The following is a 21,796-nucleotide window of genomic DNA, read 5'->3' as shown; positions in this document are numbered from 1 at the left end:
AGAGGCAACTGCATTTTTAACAATAGTACTGAAGTGTGATATTTATAAAAAAAAAATTGCATACATTTTTCTATGCAAACAAGGCCTGTACGATATTTACAAAATAATTACTTTTGTGCAGGTAGATGTTTTAGGATGTGAGGAAATGAATATATTAGGCATTGAAGCAGCTAATATATGTTTTGTGGTTTTTTTTTGTTTTACTGACCCATGTGCTTTGTATTTTGTTTTAATGATGTATTTTTATTAAAATTGTTTTATTGTGAGCCACTTAGAAATTAGATAAGTGGTATATACATATTTTAAATAAATGAACATTTAATACCTGTAGCGAGATGGGAAAAAATGTCAACAGCTGGAAAGTTATGTACATTAATATTATTATAAATAAAGCCCCAGCTAAAGAGGCAGTCATGGAAGAGGCTGACTTGGATATATTAGAAGTCGCAGAGATGAGATATATATATAAAGAACCATGACTATGATGTAGTTATAGCAGGCTATACTCAGGATCCCCAGTCTCCTGTATACTCAGGATAGGCCACAAAATCCCTCTGGCAGATTTTTCCCATCACCCTGAAGTGCCACAGAAGACTGGGGTTTCTCCCTTCCCGCATGCTGATCCAGCAGCAAGAAAAGGAAGAGAACAGCAGCAGCTCAGGCTGCTTACACCCACTACAGCTTTAATCACAGCTTTCAACCACATGGCTGAACATAGGTCATGCTGTGGTCAGGCCTGCACAGTAGAGAGGGAAGAAGCTCAACCTGCTGCCATTGCTCTCCTATCAATGGTGGGGGGGGGGGGGGGGGAGGGGAGGAAAGATTTAGAATATGCTGCTGGCAGGGCCCTCAGTCTCCCACAACTCTGACAAGATGGATTATCTGATCATTTATTTATTTATTTTACATTCTTATATACCGACATTCCTGTAGGATGTACAGATCATACCGGTTTACAGTACAACAGAAGAGTCGCGAAGGAGCGATACAATGAAACATTATTAAGCATTTGTAAAAATTAGGATAATTGAGACACAAGTAACATGAAACAATAATCATGAATATGCAAATACAATTGTGCTCCTGAAAAAAAAAATTAGAAAAATATATTTATTTTTGTAAAAAAATCAAAAACCACTTAGTGGAAGCTTCAAACAACAAGCAATAAGAAAACCCAACAGTAAGCAGTCAATAGCATTATTTCACTGAAAATACTATATCTGCCCATTTTCAGAATCCCACTTTGTCCAATTGTTTTACTTAGTTCTCTACAGTGGAATATGGGAGTGCTAAACAAAATCTTAGGGTGGGAAGCAAGAGTAATGTCCTGGAGTGAATTAGGGAACAGGGGAAGGAGAAGATGGAGTGTAAAAGTGAGTGATAGGATCAGATTGGAAAAATCAGAGGAGCTCAGATGGGCTAAGAGAAAAAAAACCAACCAAGGATCAGTGTTGAGAGAGTGTGAATGAATTATTCCCCCCCTCTTCTAATCCAAGATCCTCTTTCCCATCCTTGACCCCCCTTACCTCCCCCCTCCACTCATTCCCTTTCCCTCTGGTACCCAATTCCTCCATCTTCCCATACCTCTATATGCTCCCTCCATCTTCCTACTTATGCTGCCTGAGATTGCCTCCATTATCTCTCCCTCCCCATCTCCCAGACTCCCCTTGTCTATTTCCCCTCCTCCCTTCCCACTACTATCACTATGAAGTCAAAAAAATTAAAATAAAGACACAAATAAATGGACACAGAAATGTCAAAAGACTTTTTATAAAATAAATTGTATTAATGTGCAATACCATGCAATACCATGCAAATCTGCCACAATTGTCAGACATTTTAAAAATTTACTGCAGAGTTTGCTAAGTCTTGCTCCAGAATCTTGAAAAATTTGCCACAAGAAAATGAGGCAATGGCTATAATTTATTCAGAAAGGATAGGGTAGAAAGGAAGAGAGTAGGCGTGGCACTATATTAAAAATATATTAAAAGTAACTGAACTAAGAAGGCTCATAAGGTAAGGAGGAAACTCTTTGAGTTAACCTGGATGAGATAACAGAACATCCATTTATATTTTGTGTAATATGCAGACCTCCAGAAAAAATGGATAGAGATTTAGTTGAATGCATCCATAAAATTACTCCGAAAGGGGAGGTACCAGCTGCAGAATCCTCTAGAAGAAGGGAGAACTGTTCGGGTAACGGAATCCACAAGTGAGGAGGCAATATTAATTAGACTTGGTGCAGTAAAACAGGACTTTTTAAATGGTGTTAGTGACAGGCAGAAGTGCTGGAGAAGGTCTGTAAAACTCAAGAGCTGAACGGAAGGAATTTATAGTCTGACAAAGAGAAAGTAGAATTGCTTAACAAATATTTCTGCTCAGTATTCACAGAGTCAGGGCTTAGAGTAGGACCACAGAAAACTGCCATAAATAGGAATGAAGTGCAGCAGACAATTTTCAGAAAAAACTGTTCGCAAGGAGCTGGCAAAACTAGAAGTAGATGAAACAGGGCTGGATGGGAACTTAGGGAAATGCAGGCAATTCTATTATCTGACAATGCAAATGCTTCTTCAGAGTCCAGAGTGGTTAAAAGGATTTCAGCCAGGCAAAAGTGGCTCCTCTACACAAAAAAGAGAAAGGAGCCTAAGAACTACAGGCCAGTTAGTCTGACCTCAGTTGTGAGTAAACTAATGGAAGTGCTGCTAAAACAGGATAGTGTACTTTCAGGAATCCAATGGATTACAGGATCCAAGGCAGCATGGTTTTATCAGAGGTAGGTCTTGTCAGACTAAGCTAATCAGTTTGACTAGGGCAGTGTTTCCCCAAAACTCTCCTGGAAGCATACCTAAACAGTCAGGTTTTCAGGATAACCATAATGAATGTGCATGAGAGATCTGCAGCAAGATCCTTTTTTTTTTTTTTTTTAATCTGTAAATTTTCTAAAACCCTGAAGAATTGAATTTTATAATACCTAAACCAGAAGAAAGTTTACTTCTTGCAGTCTCAACAACTCATAGGGGTAGATTTTTAAAAAGCGTGCCTTCGCGTACTTTTGTTGGCGCACCAGGCCGCCGATCCTGGATTTTAGCAGATACGCGCGTAGCCGCGCGTATCTGCTAAAATCCAGGATCGGCGCGCGCAAGGCTGCCGATTTTGTGCAGCCGGCGCGCGCCAAGCCGCACAGCCTGCCTCCATTCCCTCCACGGCCGCTCCGAAATCGGAGCGGCCTCGGAGGGAACTCCCTTTCGCCCTCCCCTCACCTTCCCCTCCCTTCCTCTATCTAACCCACCCCCCCGGCCCTATCTAAACCCCCCCTACCTTTGTCAGGGGATTTACGCCTCCCGGAGGGAGAAGTAAATCCCCGCACGCCAGCGGGCCGCTAGCGCGCCAAGACGCAACCTGGGGGCGGTTCCGGAGGGCGCGGCCACGCCCCCGGACCGCCCCGGGCCGAAACCACGCCCCCAGGCCCGCCCCGAAACGCCGCGTCCCACCCCCAAAACGCCACGCCGATCGGCCCCGCCCCCGACACGCCCCCCTCGAAAAACCCCGGGACTTACGCGAGTCCCGGGGCTCTGCGCGCGCCGGCAGGCCTATGGAAAATAGGCGCGCCGGCGCGCAAGGCCCTGCTCGCGTAAATCCGGGCGGATTTACGTGAGCAGGGCTCTTAAAATCCGCCCCATTATGTTTTGCTAAATCTCTCTCTTCTAACTCGCCACACTGCTGCGAGTTAGAAGATGAGATATGTTTTGCTAAATCTAACGAGTTTTATTTGATTTATAATATTTCAAGCAGATAATTTTCAAAAGGATTTGTGCATGTAAAAACAGCATATATCACAACAATTTTCAAAAGCCTACTTACACTCATAAAGTGCACTTACGCACATTAAAACCCAGTTTTAAAGTACATAAATCCTTTTCAAAAATTACCCCCCCCCGGCTGAATCCTAAGGTACTTCAAAAAGAGCGAAGGCCAATAATCACAAGTCAAACTATTCTCACATACATACAGAACAGCTGGCAATTTTTGAACCCGGCACTCCTGGCTGTAAGCAGAACAAGATATGCATTTACTCCTGGGTAGATTCTGCACACAAAAATTTAAAAAAGTCTGCAAAATTTTGCATACTTTATATTGGTCAAAATAACACAATATACATGACAGTCTTTAAGTAATTAATTTAAAATGTAATACAGAAAAAGCTATTACTTAAAGCTGCAGAGTTTTAAATATTTTGAGCAGAATTTCTCTAGACGTTCGCTGTAAGAGTGTCTCTTCCACCCTCTTTCCCTACCCCCCTGGCCAGTCTCCTTTCACATTGCCCTCTCAGGCCCCAACACCTGCCTTTATATCTCCCCTCCCCCTCTAGGCTCAATCCCTTCCACTCTATCTCCACTCAAAGTTTGACCCCTCTCTCCATACTGCTCCTCATACAGGCTCCCTCTCTGTCCCTCTCTCTTGCACACACACACACAAGGCTCCCTCTCTCTCTTGCTTCTCACACACACACACACAATCTCCTCATACAGACTCCCTTTCTCTCTCTCGCACGCACACCTTCATACAGGCTCCCTTCTCTCTCTTGCACATACCCATACAGGCTCCCTTTCTCTCTCACACATACACCCTCACACAGGCTGCCTATGTCACTCTCACACACCCCTGCACACTGGCTCCCTCTCTCAATTACACCCCCCCTACACATACGCTCCCTCTCTCTCTCACACACACATCCCTTCACACAGGCTCTCTCGCAGACACACATATGCAAACACACACAGGTTCCCTCTCACAAACAAGTACTCTCACATACACACAATCCCTTTTTCACAAACACCAGCTCCCAATCACTCACACACACACACACATTCTCTCATCCCCCAGGCTCACAATCTTACACACAACAGACTCACTCTCACTGGGGCCAGCTCCATCTTTACCACGAGCGGGACGGCCTCCGCTCATGGCATGCCACATCTTTGCCACGAGCAGGCAAGCTCTGCTTGCGGCACACTGGGGCCTACCAAATTCTGCACAGAAAATGGAATTTATGCGCAGAATACTCCCAGGACTATGGACTGCATTTTCAGTATATATACTGCAACATGAACACCAGTAATTACTAAAACAGCATAAAAAATATACAATAAATGCCAGGGCAAGTGCAATAAAATATAGTTACTCTGCACACTTACGATTTTTCTTTTACACAAACTTGGACATTTAGGGGTAGATTTTAAAAGCCCTGCGTGCCGGGGCGCCTATTTTGCATAGGCCGCCGGCGCGCGTAGGTCCCAGGGCTTTGCTTGCAGGGCATGTTGGGGGCATGTCCAGAGGCGTGACAGCAGTCCAGGGGTGGGGCCGAGTGCTCCAGCACAGCGGCCTGTGCCGGGGCAGGGAGCCGGCGACGCACACAAGTTACGCCTGCCAGAGCGGCCTCGGAGGGAACAGAGACAGGCTGCGCGGCTCGGCGTGCGCCAGCTGCCCAAAATCGGCAGCCTTGCTCGCGCCGATCCAGGATTTTAGCAGCTACGCGCGCATCTACTAAAATGCAGCGTACTTTTGTTGGCGCCTGGTGCGCCAACAAAAGTACGCGAAGGCGCACTTTTTTAAAATCTACCCCATGGTGTGTGCATTTTGTCCCTAGTATATAAGTCCGAGAACTTTTTCAAACTCTGCCTATATATGATCATTTCTATAGTTGAATGTCAAATGACCTAAGTGCCATAAACTCAAAACAGCAGAAAACAGGAAAAAGAAAATAGATAATTCTTCACCAGTTTGAATGACTTGATAAATTCAGCTAAAAATAAAAACAAAATTTACAAACCTTAAGTTTGTCATTTATTATGATTTTACAACATGTACTAAAAATTCTATCTTTGGAGGACATTTGTTATAAAATGTTATGGCTCCGGAATTAACAAGAGAATACTTTGTACACGTATAACCCAAGTTCAAAATTAGTCTTATTCCTCATGTTATTGTGTTGATTAGAACATTTCCAGAGAAAATAAAAAGTATAAAGCATATACATTCATTTTTCTTGGAATATTAAGTTCATCCTTATAAACCCTTTTGCTTCAGTAATTAAATTAAAAAAAAGAATGGTACTTGGAATTGGGGGTAGGGGGGGGGGAGAGAAACAAAGAACTTAACAGATTTATAGTTCAGCAGTGCAATGATGACTTATGTAATGTGTAATGCCAGTCATTACCTAAATCCTAAACTCTCTATTGTTAATTTAGTTTCTCACTTTAGGAAAGCTACCCTGACACTATGTAGTTCTACCAAATTCTTAATCTGTATATAATTTTTTCAAAGAGAACTACTGAACTCAGTCCACCCCAGAGGTCAAATGAACCCCACCCCCCTACAAAAACATTTCAGTGTATTTCCACAAGCAATTAAAACAATAAAATAAAAAGCACTCATGGGTCAGCCTCGGGCACAGCAATATTACAAATCCATGCAATCTGTCCCACCCATTGCACAAATAGGGACATAGAGCGACCAGGCTCAAGGTCCACACTTAAGTGCCAGCAACAGCAGCAGTCTACAGTCCCAGGCCAAAGACTGGAAGGGGTATGGAAAGGGGATCAAAAATGAGGGGGGGGGGGGGGGGGAGGGAGAAACCCCTGCGAAGCTGCAAATGAAGTTTCTTAGAAACATAGGCCAATACAGGCAGATTTCAATTGAACTGAAATCCCAAGGAGCAGGAAAAACCCGTCAGGAAGAACCAAAACTTCACAAGTAAACAGCTACACATGAGTTTTATGTTTGGGTTGTGTGTTTAGCGATAGCTGTTACAGACTAGCTAGCTATTTGAAATACCCTTTCAGAGCATATTTCCCTTTTTATGCAGTACCAGCAATAACCAATGAGTAAAAATTTGTTAGCGTTCACTAACACGATATTAAATTTGGTGTATCGGTGTTTACAAGAATGCATACATATCTTACCCTCATGCCAAGCACCAGGAAGCCAATCTCTTCCATTAGTGGGTACTTGCTGACCTGCTGCTGAATCTTCTCAGCTGAAGCATAGGGATCATAGCTTTTCTGGCCTATCTTCACATCCATGATACAGGGCTTATTGAACCTACGAGTCACATCTTCCAGTTTCAAGTACATATCTGTAAAATAATGATTGTAACAATATGGATTAAAGATTAGTATTCCTTTCTATAGCTAATTTTCTAAATGCATACACAAAATAGATCTTTAAGTGGCATTTAACAAAATATAAAAACTAAAAAAAGCATCCAATTCATTACAAAGCTCAGAAACTACTATATTTATTGTGGTATTTTATTGTAAAGCCACAAGAAGCAAGGACCAAAACGAAAAACAGGCTGCTGCCAGCTGAACCTAGGAAGATAACCCACTACATTTCCTTCCATTATTGCAAAGATATTGTTTAGGGGGGAAAAAAAAGGAAGACTTTACAAGCAAGTCAGCTTAACTAAAATTATTTTTAGCTTATCAGTCCTCATGCTTGCACACATATTGCCAATATTTAATATTCACAATAAATATAAGGCAAGCCCAGTGATTCTGTGGCAATGTCAAACACTGCCATGGGAAGGAACTGAGTGTTAAACTTTCAGATCAAATCTCTTTCTACAGCCTGGCCAGGAATGGGGATTTTGCAGAGACGTGTTTCACTGCCATGACCAAACTTAAGGCCCATGATTGCAGGGCTCGATGTCGAGGATCCAGGTCGCAATGACTGGACTAACAGGCCGATACAGTACAGTGCGTTCCGGTGGAGCGCACTGTTAGCCTAGGTTTGGAGGAGCGTTTTCAACGCGCTAGCTTTACCCCTTATACAGTAAGGGGAAATAGCGCGTCAAAAACACGCGTCCAAATCCCCCCCCCCCCCCCCCCGAAACTAATAGCACCCGCAACATGCAAATGCATGTTGATGGCCCTATTAGTTATTCTCGCGCGATACAGAAGGTAATATGTGCAGCCAAGCCGCACATTTTACTTTCAGAAATTAACGCCTGCCCAAAGGCTGGCGTTAATTTCTGCCAGCACCGGAAAAGTGTACAGAAAAGCAGAAAAAACTGCTTTTCTGTACACCCTCCAACTTAATATCATAGCGATATTAAGTCGGAGGCCCCAAAATAAAAAAAAATAAAAAAAAAGTTAAAATTTAAAAAAAAAAAAAAATTAGAAAATCGGCCTGCGGGTCAGAAGATGGACACTCAATTATACCGGCGTCCGTTTTCCGAACCCGTGGCTGTCAGTGGGTTTGAGAACAGACTCCGGCAAAATTGAGGGTCAGCTGTCAAACCCGCTGACAGCTGCCTCCTTGTACCGCGGGCCCTAATTTGCACAGGCCAACCTCCTGAATCGCGCACCCAAGAGAGTGGCCTGTGCGTGCACCGGGAGAGCGGGCGCTCGCCAGCTCTCCCGCACGTTTTTCTATATCAGCCTGTGAGTGAGCTGAGAAAGGGATATAGAAGAAAGGGGGTGGCGAGGGACCCAGGTAGTTGCAAATGAAGGATTATGGCACTGTAGGCCAGGTGCAATTAGGATGAATGACCAAAAGAAGGAGGAGTAAACTGCTAGGCCACAAAAAAAAAAAAAAAAACAAAAAAAACCCCTCCCCTGAAACAAATAAGACAGTATACCATGTAGTAGTTCTTTAAAGCTCTAGTGTCTCTCCAACCCAAACTACCTACCAGCAGAAGTTTAATTTTAAAATTTAGTATTTTTATTCCATCTTTCATGGCTCCAACCAAAGAGCAACTCAAGGTAAATGGAAGAAAAAGAAGGTGGTTTATTTCAGTGGATAGCTAAAAAGGGTCAATTACAATCTGTAAAAAGATCCTCAAAAACAAATCACCTCCAACAAGGCTGTAGGGAAAAAACAAACAGGTAACATTTATGATTTCATTTAAGCTTCCCCAGCCCCAATACACACATAATTGGGGGGGGGGGGGGGGAGTCAATCCTGGTCAATCAGGATCTTACTGTGTTTATATACATCGATGCTAGGAAGGTGGTCAGACCTTGTTACCATTCTACTGAAGCACAGTGGGAGGTTCTCCCAGCCCTGCATGGATGTCTCCCCCCCCCCCGTTTTTTTTTTTCAGGATTGTGGTTATAACTACACAAGTTTCCAGCGGCATTACAATTTATTTTCTTTTATTGCTCTAGCTCAAAAGGGGATACGGTGGTGGGAAGAAACTGCCTCAACACAAGTGTACATACACACATTAAATTAATGTTCCCTACAGGCTTAGGATGTGTGATCCCTTTGGAGGAGGAGGTTTTTCCAGACTATATACTTGGGGACTTGACTAATAAAAAATAAAAAAAAATACCAATAACTAAAAAGTAGATCCCCATTTACACAGACACCAATTTAAAACAAATCAATGTTTTGTTAACTCCATAGTAGGGGACTGGTGAACTAGTCAGTTTTAAGCACATTTTCTGGTCAATGGCCAAACACATTAAATTGCACCATCATTAAATATTAATGATGGATTGTCCCTTTGACCATTTCTCAACCACAAATGTACCTTTGCGTTCCTGTCAATTTGAATCTACAGACAATTAAGGCTCTAGCCTTATGTTGCACTTTCAGTTGGCACTTGGCTTCCACTTCTATAATGCATAAAATTTTCCACAGAAGTGAGAGGCTATTTTTTCAAAGTGGAAAGCGAAGGGAAGAATAGTATTCTTGCTCAGTCTCAGTCAGCTGCCAAAGCTCATCTCTAGTCAGACCCAACTACAAGCAAGAGTGCCAAGACTCATGCCATGCTGTACATAAGAGTTTCTCTCATTAGAGCTGCCAGTAAATAGAACTTCAACAGCTTAATTAATTTAACCTCCCAAGTGTGTGCATTATACAGTAGTATCTGACTGTGGTCACTAAAATTAGCATTGACTGAGTCCCATATCTATAAAACTGACTATGCACACTCAGGATATGATCCAGCCTAGTAGATGAATCCTTATTAAAACTGAATCAGAAATACATTTAAAATCAGAAGCACCATCCAAAATTTAGAATGGGTATTTTATACTCAAGCTGCACTTGACAACCTTGACTTAAGTTAAGGTTAACAAAGAAAAAGTTAAGTGACCCATTTTTATTGGCTTAATGTTACCATCTGAGTACCTTTCAAAAACTTCACTCCCTTCATGAAGTCAAAGCTAAGTCAGCCAGTTAATGTAAAAGATTGTCTGAATATACAAGTAAATCATATCTTGCATTACAATACGAGTATAAACTAAGAGTGAAGGGTTAGAAGTAAGGAAGAAGAAAGGAGAAAGAGCAGACAATATGTTAGAGTAGAGAAAAGACAGCAGGAATGTGTCTAATAATGGGGGGAGGAAACCCAAATATCTGTTATTTACTCATTTATCTCTCACCTAAATATAACATCACACAAGACAAGTTACAATTCATGAACAGTACAATAAAGTAATACACAAAAATATGCCACACAACATGAACACAACCCAAAAAAAAAAAAGTTTCCAAATGGAGGAAACACTAATGTGTAGTCACGGGAACTGGTGGGCACATAAAATCTAGTACCATAAAAGTACATTCCCTGAAAAAGGCTTATATTAAAAATGAACCCTAAACATAGCCATAATGTCAAGAGGTGGGTAGCATCTTATAGGCTAACCAATTTATTGTGACATGAGCTTTCGAGGCAGAGTCCACTTCATCAGGTGCACGAAGTATAGATGCATCTGACGAAGTGGACTCTGTCCTGGAAGATCAATGACTGGGGGTCACCAGTACCATTTCAGTGCCCAGATGGGCTCTGAATCCCAAATGTAAGTGCTCTAGTCTAGATGGCTGGCAGTTTGTACAAAGTTTTTATTTATTTATTTATTTATTTATTTAAAGGCTTTTTCTATGCCGACATTCGTAAGGCACATCATGCCGGCTTACATTGAACTGAAAAAGTAAATACAAAGAGCAAAAACCGAATCATGGTCATAGCAAAACAAAGAAAGGTATAACAAAGGCGAAATAAATATAAAGGAGGCATTGTAAAACAGATATTTGAGCAAAAGGGCAGGGATAAAAGGGAAAAAAGGGAACTTTATACAGTCAAAACAAAGTTATCTTAGCTAAGGATTCATGGGTCGGGGGAGTTCCAAACAAGATTCAGGGAAGGGGACGGTAGGCGAGTTGTAGCACCTTTGCAGCATGACTGCTTTTTCAATAACCTTGCTGAGGAATGAGCAGTTGAAGACTGGTCAGTAGCTGCACAGATCCATGCCAAGTGTTTTCAATGTGAACTACTACCGCTTTTCTTAGGGAGGTATCCTTTGGAAAGGGAGGTGTTAATGATAGGGTGGAGACAGTGGAGTAGCCAAGCTTTGGCTTGTTTGATAAACCAGGAGGGGCAGGGGTCTTCTGGGCAGGTTGTGAGTGAGATTACAAATTGTTTTCCATTACAATTGGAGAAATTACTTACCTGATAATTTTGTTTTCCTTAGTGTAGACAGATGGACTCAGGACCAATGGGTATAGTGCGCTCCTGATAGCAGATGGTGACGGATCAGATTTCAATCTGACATCAGCCCTAGTACACATACTCCTGCAGGACGCCATGCTCCTCAGTATTCTCTTCGAAAAGCAATTGTGGATATATGTGTGACTGAATAACTTGATTAACTTGGTTAACTTTGATTAACTTGACCTGGTTGATGTGGTTATAGCTGGAGACAGCTAGTGCACTCAACCAAGAAACGCCGACACCTGGTAAGTATGGGTGTCCTAATTAGAGGGAAGCTTGGCTTACCCGGGTTTGTCTTGCTCTCGGGGATTGCCCCAGAGGTTTCCGTGATTGTCGGCAGCCGTGGGCGGGATGCTGAGTCCATCTGTCTACACTAAGGAAAACAAAATTATCAGGTAAGTAATTTCTCCATTTCCTAGCGTGTAGCAGATGGACTCAGGACCAATGGGATGCACAAAAGCTACTCCCGAACTGGGTAGGAGGCTGCCCGTGGCCCACTTAGTACTGCCCTTGCGAATGCTGTGTCCTCCCAAGCCTGAACATCCAGGTGGTAGAACCTAGAGAAGGTGTGGATGGAGGACCCTGTCGCCGCCCGACAGATCTCAGCAGGTGACATCCACTTGGTTTCCGCCCAGGACACTGCCTGGGCTCTAGTGGAATGGGCCTGGACTTGTAGAGGTGGAGGCTTGCCTGCCTCTATGTAGGCCGCCTTGATTACTTCTTTGATCCAGTGGGCTATGGTTGCCCCCGAGGCCGCTTCCACTTGTTTCTTCCCGCTGTGAAGGACGAATAGGTGGTCTGTCTTTCGTACGGATTCCATCCTTTCCAGGTATCAGACTAGGAGTCTGCCGACGTTAAGGTGGCAAAGGCGGCGAGATTCTTCAGAGTCCTTATGCTCGTCTGGCGATGGCAGCGAGATAGTTTGATTTAGATGGAAGTGAGAAACCACTTTTGGGAGGAAAGAGGGGACCGTGCCTAGCTGTATGGATCCCAGTGTGAACCTGAGGAACAGTTCTCGACAGACTGTGCTTGAAGCTCAGAGATGCGACGGGCCGAACAGACTGCCACTAGAAATGCAGTCTTCAATGTTAGTAGTCGGAGGGACAGACCATGGATGGGTCTGAAGGAGGTTCCCGCTAGGAAGTCTAGAACTAGATTGAGATTCCATAGAGGCACCGGCCACTTTAGGGGTGGTCGGATCTATTTGACCCCTTTCAGGAAGCGGGAGACGTCCGGGTGAGAGGCTAGGCTGCTACCCTCTATCTTGGCTCTGTAGCATGCCAACACGGCCACCTGCACCTTGATGGAGTTGAGAGACAACCCCTTCTAAGCCGTTCTGCAGGAATTCCATAATCGTGGGGATTTTGACTGTCCACGGGGAGGATGTCACGGTCTTCACACCAGGTATCGAATATTCTCCATACCCTTATGTATGTTAGAGATGTGGAAAACTTGCGTGCTCGGAGCAGGGTGTCAATCACTGCCCCCGAGCATCCGATCTTCTTCAGGCAAGTCCTCTCAATGGCCAGACCGTAAGAGAGAATAGAGTTGGGTCTTCGTGGAAGATCGGGCCTTGTTGGAGCAGATCCCTGTGCGGAGGTAGAGGGAAAGGGCTCCCTGTCAGTAGTCTTCGCATGCCTGCGTACCACGGCCTTCTTGGCCAGTCCGGGGCCACTAGAAGTACTGGTCCCCTGTGGTGTTCTATCTTGCGGATGATCCCGCCCAGTAGCGGCCATGGAACGAAGGCATATAGCAGGATTTCCTGTGGCCAGCCTGGACGAGGGCATCGATCCCTTGGGATTGTGGTTCCCATCTGAAACTGAAGAAGTTGGGAACTTGTGTGTTGGACCGGGTTGCCAGGAGGTCCATGGCTGGTGTTCCCCAGCAGTTTACTATCAACTGGAAGGCTGTGGCCGACAGCTTCCATTCCCCTGGGTCTAGACTTTCTCTGCTGAGGTAGTCTGCGGTGATGTTGTCTTTTCCTGCAATGTGGGCGGCTGAGATCTCTCATAGGTTTGATTCTACCCACGCCATTAGGTGGTCTATTTCCAGGGACACCTGTTGGCTCCTGGTTCCTCTCTAGCGGTTGATGTAGGCCACTGTTGTGGCGTTGTCCGACATGACTGACTGATTCACCCCAGAGTCTGTGACTGAACCGTAGGCAGGCTAGTCTGACTGCCCATACTTCCAGTCTGTTTTTTCCATCCCGATTCTTCCTTGTCCCATTTTCCCTGGGCGGTCAGTTCCTGGCAGTGGGCTCCCCACCCTCGTAGGCTCGCATCCGTGGTGAGAAGGGTCCAAGTCGGCAGGGATAGCCTTACTCCCTTGCTCAGATGGTCTTCTTGTAGCCACCATTGTAGCTGGGTTCGAACTTCCTCCGGGAGGCGGAGGGAGTGGTTCTGGGACATCGGATTCCATCGTGACAGTAGGGAACGCTAGGGGCCACATGTGAGCTCTTGCCCATGGGATCACTTCCAGTATGGATGACATGAGGCCGAGGACTTGGAGGTAGTCCCACACCTTGGAGCGAAGACTGCTTAACAGGTTTCGCAATTGGTTCATCAGTTTTGTTCTCCTTGTAGGAGTTAGGATGACCTTGTCTTGTCTGGTGTCGAACCGGACTCCCAGGTATTCCAGAGATTGAGAGGGCTGCAGACAGCTCTTGTTCATGTTGACCACCCACCCGAGGTTCTCCAATAGAGTTTTGACTCTGGTGGTCGCCTGACGACTTTCCTCTGGGAATTTTGCCCTGATCAGCCAATCGTCCAGATAAGTGTACAAGGATTCCTTCTTTCCTCAGCGTCGCCACCACTACCACCATGATTTTGGTGAATGTTCTGGGTGCTGTGGCTAGCTCGAAGGGTAGTGCCCGGAACTGGTAGAGGTGGTCCAGGATCGCGAAGCACAGAAAACGCTGATGCTCATGGTGGACCAGGATGTGTAGGTAGGCTTCTGACAGATCCATGGATGTGAGGAATTCTCCTGGCTATGTCGCCCTTATGACTGAGCGCAGGGTTTCCATGCGGAAGCGAGGGACCCTCAGGTGATGGTTGACGAACTTGAGGTCCAGGATGGATCAGAACATACCCTCTTTCTTGGGAACGATAAAATAGATGGAATAGTGCCCAGTATTTTGTTGTTGTGTGGGCATTGGCGTTATGGCCTTTAAGGCAAGCAATTTGGTCAGCGTGGTTTCCACTGCCATCCTCTTGGAGGGGTCGTGGCAGGGAGATTTCACAAATTTGACCGGAGGGATGTTGTGGAAGTCCAGATAATATCCCTCTCGAATGATGGTTAGGACCCACTTGTCCGAAGTTCTCTCGACCCATCTTTGGTAGAATAGAGCAAACCTGTCCCCTATGGCTTCTTCCTGTGGGTGGGCCGGCTGAGGTCTGGACCAGAGCCGGCTCCCCTTTTGTTGTGCTTGTTCCTAAAGGACTGGCCCCTGCCTGTGGGGAGAGATGCTTGATATGTACTCTTGTACGGTTTGAAGCACTGTGATCCCCTGCCCTTAGATGTTTGGGGAGAGGAGCGCTGGCTTCTCTTGTTCTTGTCCTCCAGTAGCCGCGGTAATGGGGATTCACCCCATTGGTGGGCTAACTTCTCCAGTTTGCTTCCGAACAGGAGGGTTCCCTTAAAGGGCATTCTTGTGAGTCTAGTCTTGGACGTCGCGTCAGCTGACCAGCTTCGGAGCCAGAGTTGTCTTCTGGCTGCCACAACAGACGAAATGCCCCTGGCTGTGGTGCATACCAGGTCGGAGGTCGCATCCGTGAGGAATGATACTGCTGGTTCTAGTGCTTCGACAGGCATGGTGGCGTTCCTAGTCTTACATAAGCAGGTGCATGTCACCACGGCACAGCAGGACGCGATCTGTAGTGACATAGCTGAAAAGTCAAATGACTGTTTGAGGATGGATTCCAGACATCTGTCCTGGGCATCCTCGAGTGCCACTCCTCCCTCAACTGGGATGGTAGTGCGCTTTGCGACCGCGCAGACATTGGCATCTACTTTGGGGAATGCCAGGAGATCTTTGGCAGCGGGGTCCAGGGGGTTACATGGCTGCCAGGGTCTGCCCCCCCCCCCCCTTTGAATTTGGCCTCCGGAGACTCCCATTCCAGGTCAATCAGCTGGTGGACGGCTTGTAGCAAAGGAAAATGGCGGGAGGTTTGGCAGAGTCCCTCTAGGAGGGGGTTCATCTTAGGTTATCCTGTGGCACTTGTGCCTGGGATAGCAAGCTCTTTCAAGCTGTGCGCCACAAGGTCTGAAAGCTCGTCTTTGGTGAAGAACCGCCTCATGGTTCGGTAAGGTTCCGTTCCTGGAGGGATTTCTCCTTCCTCTAGGGAGTCTTGATTCTCGTCCAAGGTGTCCGTGTCCCCAATGCTGGTGCTTTTGGGCGGGCGAGGCACTTCTCTGGGTTTAGAGGGTCCCGCAATGTATGGGTCCTCTGGGGGAGCCGGTTGCATGTGAACAAAGGTATGTAGGCCTTTGAAGAATTCTACCCAGGAGAAAGATGCTGGGTCTAAATTGAGAAGCGCTGCATCCCCGGGGAGCCCCGTTTGAAGGAGGCTCCTGCTGGGGGTAGCAAGGTCCGGTGTACTGTCGGTGGATCCAGTTCTCAGTACCAGCTGAGGAGGACCTTGGGCTGGATCACCCAGCTCCTCCTTGCACTGTATACACAAGTTGTGGCCTCTTTGTGCTGCACAGCTCTAATGTGGCAAGCTGGACAGGGGCCCTGAGCCTTGAGCTTCTTGTCTGGTGGTGCCATGGCTTGTGCGCGTAGGATTGCAGAAACCTCCAGTTTGTGCGTTCAAGACTACGCCAGGAGGCTTACTTGTGTGCGTAGGTCGAATGCACGCACCGCTATGCGCACGGGGTTTACTTATGCGCCCGACACAGTAAAGCGTGTGGCTGTGCGCCCGGCGCCCTCATACAAATCGCTGTGTGCACGCAGGTGTGCGCACAAAATCTTTTGCGCGCACGACTCGCCTCTGTGCACACAGATCGAATCGGACAGGGCGGCGATCAGGCGAAAATGGCAACTGCTACCACGCGAGCAACATAGCGACCACCTCGGAGGGTCTCCACGTGGGAGGACCCTCGTATCGGACCGGGGTCTAGCCCGGAAAAGGCTGATCAACCCGGTGGCACTGACGCCGGCTGGCGATCAGTGCAGCTCTTCGAGCCTCGGAGACCGGAGACTTTTAGGAAGTTTTCTACCTTACCTTGTCTCGGCTTTTCCTGGTCTCGTTCCAGGTGGTCTCCGGCTGCGGGGGGGAGAGGAAAGGTACCTTCACCGCCTCGCTCGAAGTTGCACCCGCTGCCTCTCAGCCGCGCCCGATGTCGGGGGCTAAGTCCTCGCTGGGAACCGGCTGCCGGACCAAGGCTTACCTCTGAGGGATCGCGGAAATCACCTCAGGAATTCTCAACTGGGGAAGGGACCCGTAGGTATCACCACAGGAGAGCGGGGCTCATCTGTAGAGGTAAGATTTCTTCTTGTTTTGGATAAAATACTCTAATGCTGTGCAAGCGTGTATAGAGTCCTGAACTGCTATGGAGACTGAAAATATTGAGGAGCATGGCGTCCTGCAGGGATATCAGATTGAAATCTGATCCGCTCCAACTGCTATCAGGAGCACACTATACCCATTGGTCCTGAGTCCATCTGCTACACTCTAGGAAAATAATGATTATACACACTGAAATACAGAGGAACTTAACAGGGCATAAACTTCCTTGCCCACTACCAGATGTCCCAGATAACTTAATTCTGCTGTTTGTCTCCCCTCTGCAATCATCCCTCCCCTCCATACTTCTTTTTAAGAAGTTTTACAGCTTTGAAAACCACATCACCATATGTAACCTGCAATTTACTTGTGTATTTTGAAAAATAATCCCTAGGCTCATTTACACAGATTGGATGAAGGAAGCACAACACAAATGTATCAAGCTGGACCATTTTGTCTGTTGATCTTCATTTCTATATATCTGGTGGATTAAAATGACAACCACACTTTTGTTTTTAATGACTTGCACATTGAATAGTCCAACTGTAGATAAGTCAAGATAAGAACATATTTATAGTTTACTATGATCTTTAGCCTTGCAATAATATTTCTAGAATTGTAAAGAAAGTTAAGCATTTACCCACTCCTTTTTCCTACTTTTCAACAAGAAAGAATCACTGTTTCAGCAGTGAAAGAAATCCTCATCTACTACCAAGGTCAATCTATAAAAACAAATGGCCTCCAAAACACAAATACATTTTTTAAATAAATTCATTAAACCAGATTTTTATTAACAGGCAAATTACTTGTAGTTATTTTCCAAATTAAACTAGTTATACATTGTTTGGCTATCCCACACACTGGGCCACAGCATTCCATAAAAATAATCCTTTACTTATCAAAAATATAGGAAACTGGCTCCTAGCCAATAAGCAGACTGGTATTGCTGACAATTTAATAAAATGTCTTTTCAGTTTTAATATGAACTTTCAACTGGGTTACGCATACATATCAGACCTTGGCCCATACAGATACACAAAGGCTCAATCCAGCATCTTGTGCAGAAACCTACATCAACATTCCTTGAAAGCCTCACACCTTCCTTTGTTGCATGCCCCTCCCATGGTTGCATGGTTAACTTTCCTATATTATCCATGGTTATATATCATTTGGACATTTGCTGCAAGGTTTGCAACTTACTTACCATAAAAAGATTCTAATAGTTTATACTCAATGGAGGTGAACAGAGTTCTTTTGTCACATGACCATGCCACGAGGTAAAATGTTTAGCTCTTAACTGACAAATGGGCCGATTCAGTAAAATGCGTAGGCGAGCGCCCGCTCTCCCAACGTGCGACCAGGCCACTCTCCTGGGCACGTGATTTTGTATTCAAATGAGGGCCTACGGTAATAAGGAGGCGCTAGGGACACTAGCACGTCCCTAGCACCTCCTTATTGGCAGAAGTGGCGGCTGTCAGCAGGTTTGACGGCAGACGCTTAATTTTTCCGGTGTCAGTTGTTGAACCCGCTGACAGCCACGGGTTCGGAAAACAGACACTGGCAAAATCGAGCGTCCGTCTTCCAACCCACGAGTCGCGAGCTGATTTTTTTTTCTTTTTTTGGGGCCTCCGACTTAATATCACTATGATATTAAGTCGGGTGTACAGAAAAGCAGTTTTTTCTGTTTTTCTGTACACTTTCCCGGTGCCGGCTGAAATTAACGCCTGCCTTTGGGCAGGCGTTAATTTCGGAGTGTAAAATGTGCAGCTTGGCTGCACATTTTACTTTCTGTATGGCGCGGGAATAACTAATAGGCTCATCAACATGCATTTGCATGTTGCGGGCGCTATTAGTTTTTGGGGGGTTGGATACGCGTTTTCCTCGCGCTATTACCTCTTACTGTATAAGGGGTTATAATAGCGCATCGAAAACACTCGTCCAGACAGGGGCTAACAGTGTGCTCGGCCTGAGCTCACTGTACTGAGTAGGCCTGAAAGTCCTCTCTTGCAAAAAGAAATTTGCCAACTCACTACACTGCCTGCCACCACACTCTCTCCCATAATCCTATATTCAGTGGAGTGGGCTCTACCAGCCATGCATGTAGCCAGTGTAGGTAAGATAAGCTCTGCTGGCTAATGGGTCTCCTTTTTGAAGGAATTATGCTCTCAAACAAAAGCAAAACTTGTGAGCTCTTGAATTAATCTCTTTACAGAGATCATCATCAGGAACAGACTGAACAGATATGTTCAAGGGCGGATTGTGGGAAAATATCGGCCCGGGGAATTTTCATCCATACTGGCCCATGGGTATACAATTGCACGCACACACACAAAGAATGTATATACATACAGTATATTAAATATACACACACACAAATTTCTTGACCACTTAAGTATAACAAAATTGAACAAAAATTGTATAACAAAATTGAACAAAAAACAAAAACATAGAAAGTTCCAACATAGTAATAGTGCAAATTTTAAATACTTAATACATCATTTATAAAATATTTCAATAGACACTTTCAATTAACAATAAACCTTCTATTTTGAATACATTTTCTATTTTCAGTGGAAGAACAGGTGGCAGTATAACTGCAGTAATTCACAGTCACCGGCAGTTTGAGTTGATAGGCTTAATCCCAGAGTCAGAAAAAACTGCCGAATTAGGACATTTCCTCTTACCATTCACTATAGAAAAATAAAAATATTCAAATGCTGGTGTCATCCCAGTAACAGCAACAATTCCTTCCACTGCCAGGAACATTGTATAATCCAGATTCCATCAAAAAGTAGTACTTTTGCCATCCAATAAACTAACTGCCAGACCTAAAACAGTAACAGCCCTGCCTATAAAAAGGCAAAACTGGAAATTTAACATCAGTCCCTAAAACACCTATACACCTCCTATTAGGAAAACAGAACAAACCAAGCTGCTATAGATACATATACAGAAACTACATGTTAGCACAATACCTCACCTTGATCACACATGAAGAATACAAACAGAATTTGTCAAATACAGAATAAAGAGACCATAAACTATAAATGGAAATGTGCAAACTAAAACTGAATTAGAAACTGCCAGACTCTATATGCAGTGCAAGAATAGAAAAGACAGACAACTACCATTTCTCAAACAATAAAATTAATGTAGAGGTCATGTGAATCTGTGAAGGGAGCAGGATATGTTTCTGACCAGCTCCCTTCAGGCCTACCTGCCATCCACCTTTGACCTGCTGCTATTCACTCCATCCACGGCTGATCCATACACCACACCGCAGTGTTGAGAGTGCAACTCATCTTCTTGGGACTCCGGCGTGGTTATGTCGAGCCGGGTCCTGAAAAAGGATAACGAAAAATCCCGGCTGACAGCTTACCAGTGCTGTTGAGCCAGCTTCCACTGAGGTTTTCATCACTGCAGTCACATGGGGTGGTCGATATGGCAATCGAACTTAAGCTGGCTGGGAAGTTTGAAGAAACCTCTGCAAAATTAGATGCTCTGACCGGTGCGTTTGAATAGACGACCCGGCGGCTCGCAGAGGTGGAACAGCGTGTCTCTGCGCTGGAAGATGGTGGCTGCGGATGGGACACAGCTGCCACTGCGATGGCTGGGAGGTTAGAAGCGACTGAATTTAAGCTTGAAGATCTGGAGAACCGCTCCATGCGGCAAAACCTAGAGTTCCTGGGGCTCCCGGAATCCCTGCTGGAAGCTGAGCTGCGGGAGTTTCTTGAAAAATGGCTCCCAGGTGAGTTCCAGCTTTCTGAGTCACTGGGCCCCATAAAAATAGAGAGGGCTCATCGCACAGGCCGGTGGCTGGAATACCATGCTAGACCTCGTGTTGTTATAGCCCATTTCCTGGACTTTGCTCAGAAAGGGGTGATCTTGCAGGCGACGTGCCGGGGCACTCAGCCCTGTATAGGGGAGCAGAAGATCCTAATCTTCCAAAATTATTCAGCTAAACTGGCAGGGCTTCAGAGAGCTTTTTCACCTCTTTGTTCTTTTTATATCAGAAGAAAATCTGTTTTTCCTTGTTATACCCAGCCAAACTTCAGGTCACACATGCAGGATCAACCATCATCTACAATACACCTACAGAGGCACAACGCTTTTTACAGACATTATCGAGGGACTGATGCTGGTCCAGGGCATTGTTGGTGGGCGATTTGCCCTTGTCTTGTTTTCTTGGATGAGGCCTGCTGTAGTGGACGCTCAAGAGGGCTCTGATTTGGAGCTGACTCAAACGGATTTTTCCTACAACTTGAGATGGCCGTGGTTCCTGGTTTCAGCATTGGTCTGTTTGTTGGTTTTCCTAGTTTGCTATAGATTAGTTTTTACACAGGTTTTGGATCCTGGAGCTTCTGGGATGTACAACTACCAGTGTCCGTGCAAGTCTTAGTTTCCTTACCTCTGTATTTTATATTTTTCAGATATCTGCCTTGGGGAGATCATGTTCTGGACTGAGCTGTATGGTATGAACCACCCAATTCCTGGGTTCCCATCAGGTGTACAATAAGTCACATACTGAGAGTTGTGCAGCTTCGCAGCAAGGGGGTCCAGGGGCTGTGACCTATACAGACACTTTGTTCAAATCTTCTCATGTTGATCATTTTGTGTTGTGGGATCCTTTTTCTTTTCCTTTTGGTTAATGGGGGTGGGGGTGAGGGCCCTTAAGTGTCAGATGAGTGACCAATCTTATCCGGGTGTAAGACCCAGGGAGGTGACACTGGATAGGGGGGGTTGCGTTCTGGGGGTAGTTGGTTTTGTTATTGGGGTTATGCAATGTAGA

At 45.3% G+C, this 21,796-nt stretch overlaps 1 protein-coding gene across 2 annotated transcripts in view; it reads right to left on the bottom strand.

Moving 5' to 3' along the window:
• IPMK (inositol polyphosphate multikinase) overlaps window positions 1-21,796 on the bottom strand; it is a 214,293-nt gene that overhangs the window by 95,831 nt on the left and 96,666 nt on the right. For both annotated transcript variants that reach the window (XM_029609777.1, XM_029609776.1), the window contains exon 4: window positions 6,963-7,135. In XM_029609777.1, coding sequence (XP_029465637.1) covers window positions 6,963-7,135 — 173 coding nt within the window. The remainder of the gene's footprint in view (window positions 1-6,962; window positions 7,136-21,796) is intronic.

The sequence above is a fragment of the Rhinatrema bivittatum genome, chromosome 7, assembly GCF_901001135.1.
Source record: "Rhinatrema bivittatum chromosome 7, aRhiBiv1.1, whole genome shotgun sequence".
Taxonomy (NCBI): Eukaryota; Metazoa; Chordata; class Amphibia; order Gymnophiona; family Rhinatrematidae; genus Rhinatrema; species Rhinatrema bivittatum.
Note: the sequence above shows the minus strand (reverse complement) of the source record. Positions and strands in the feature narration are given on the sequence as shown.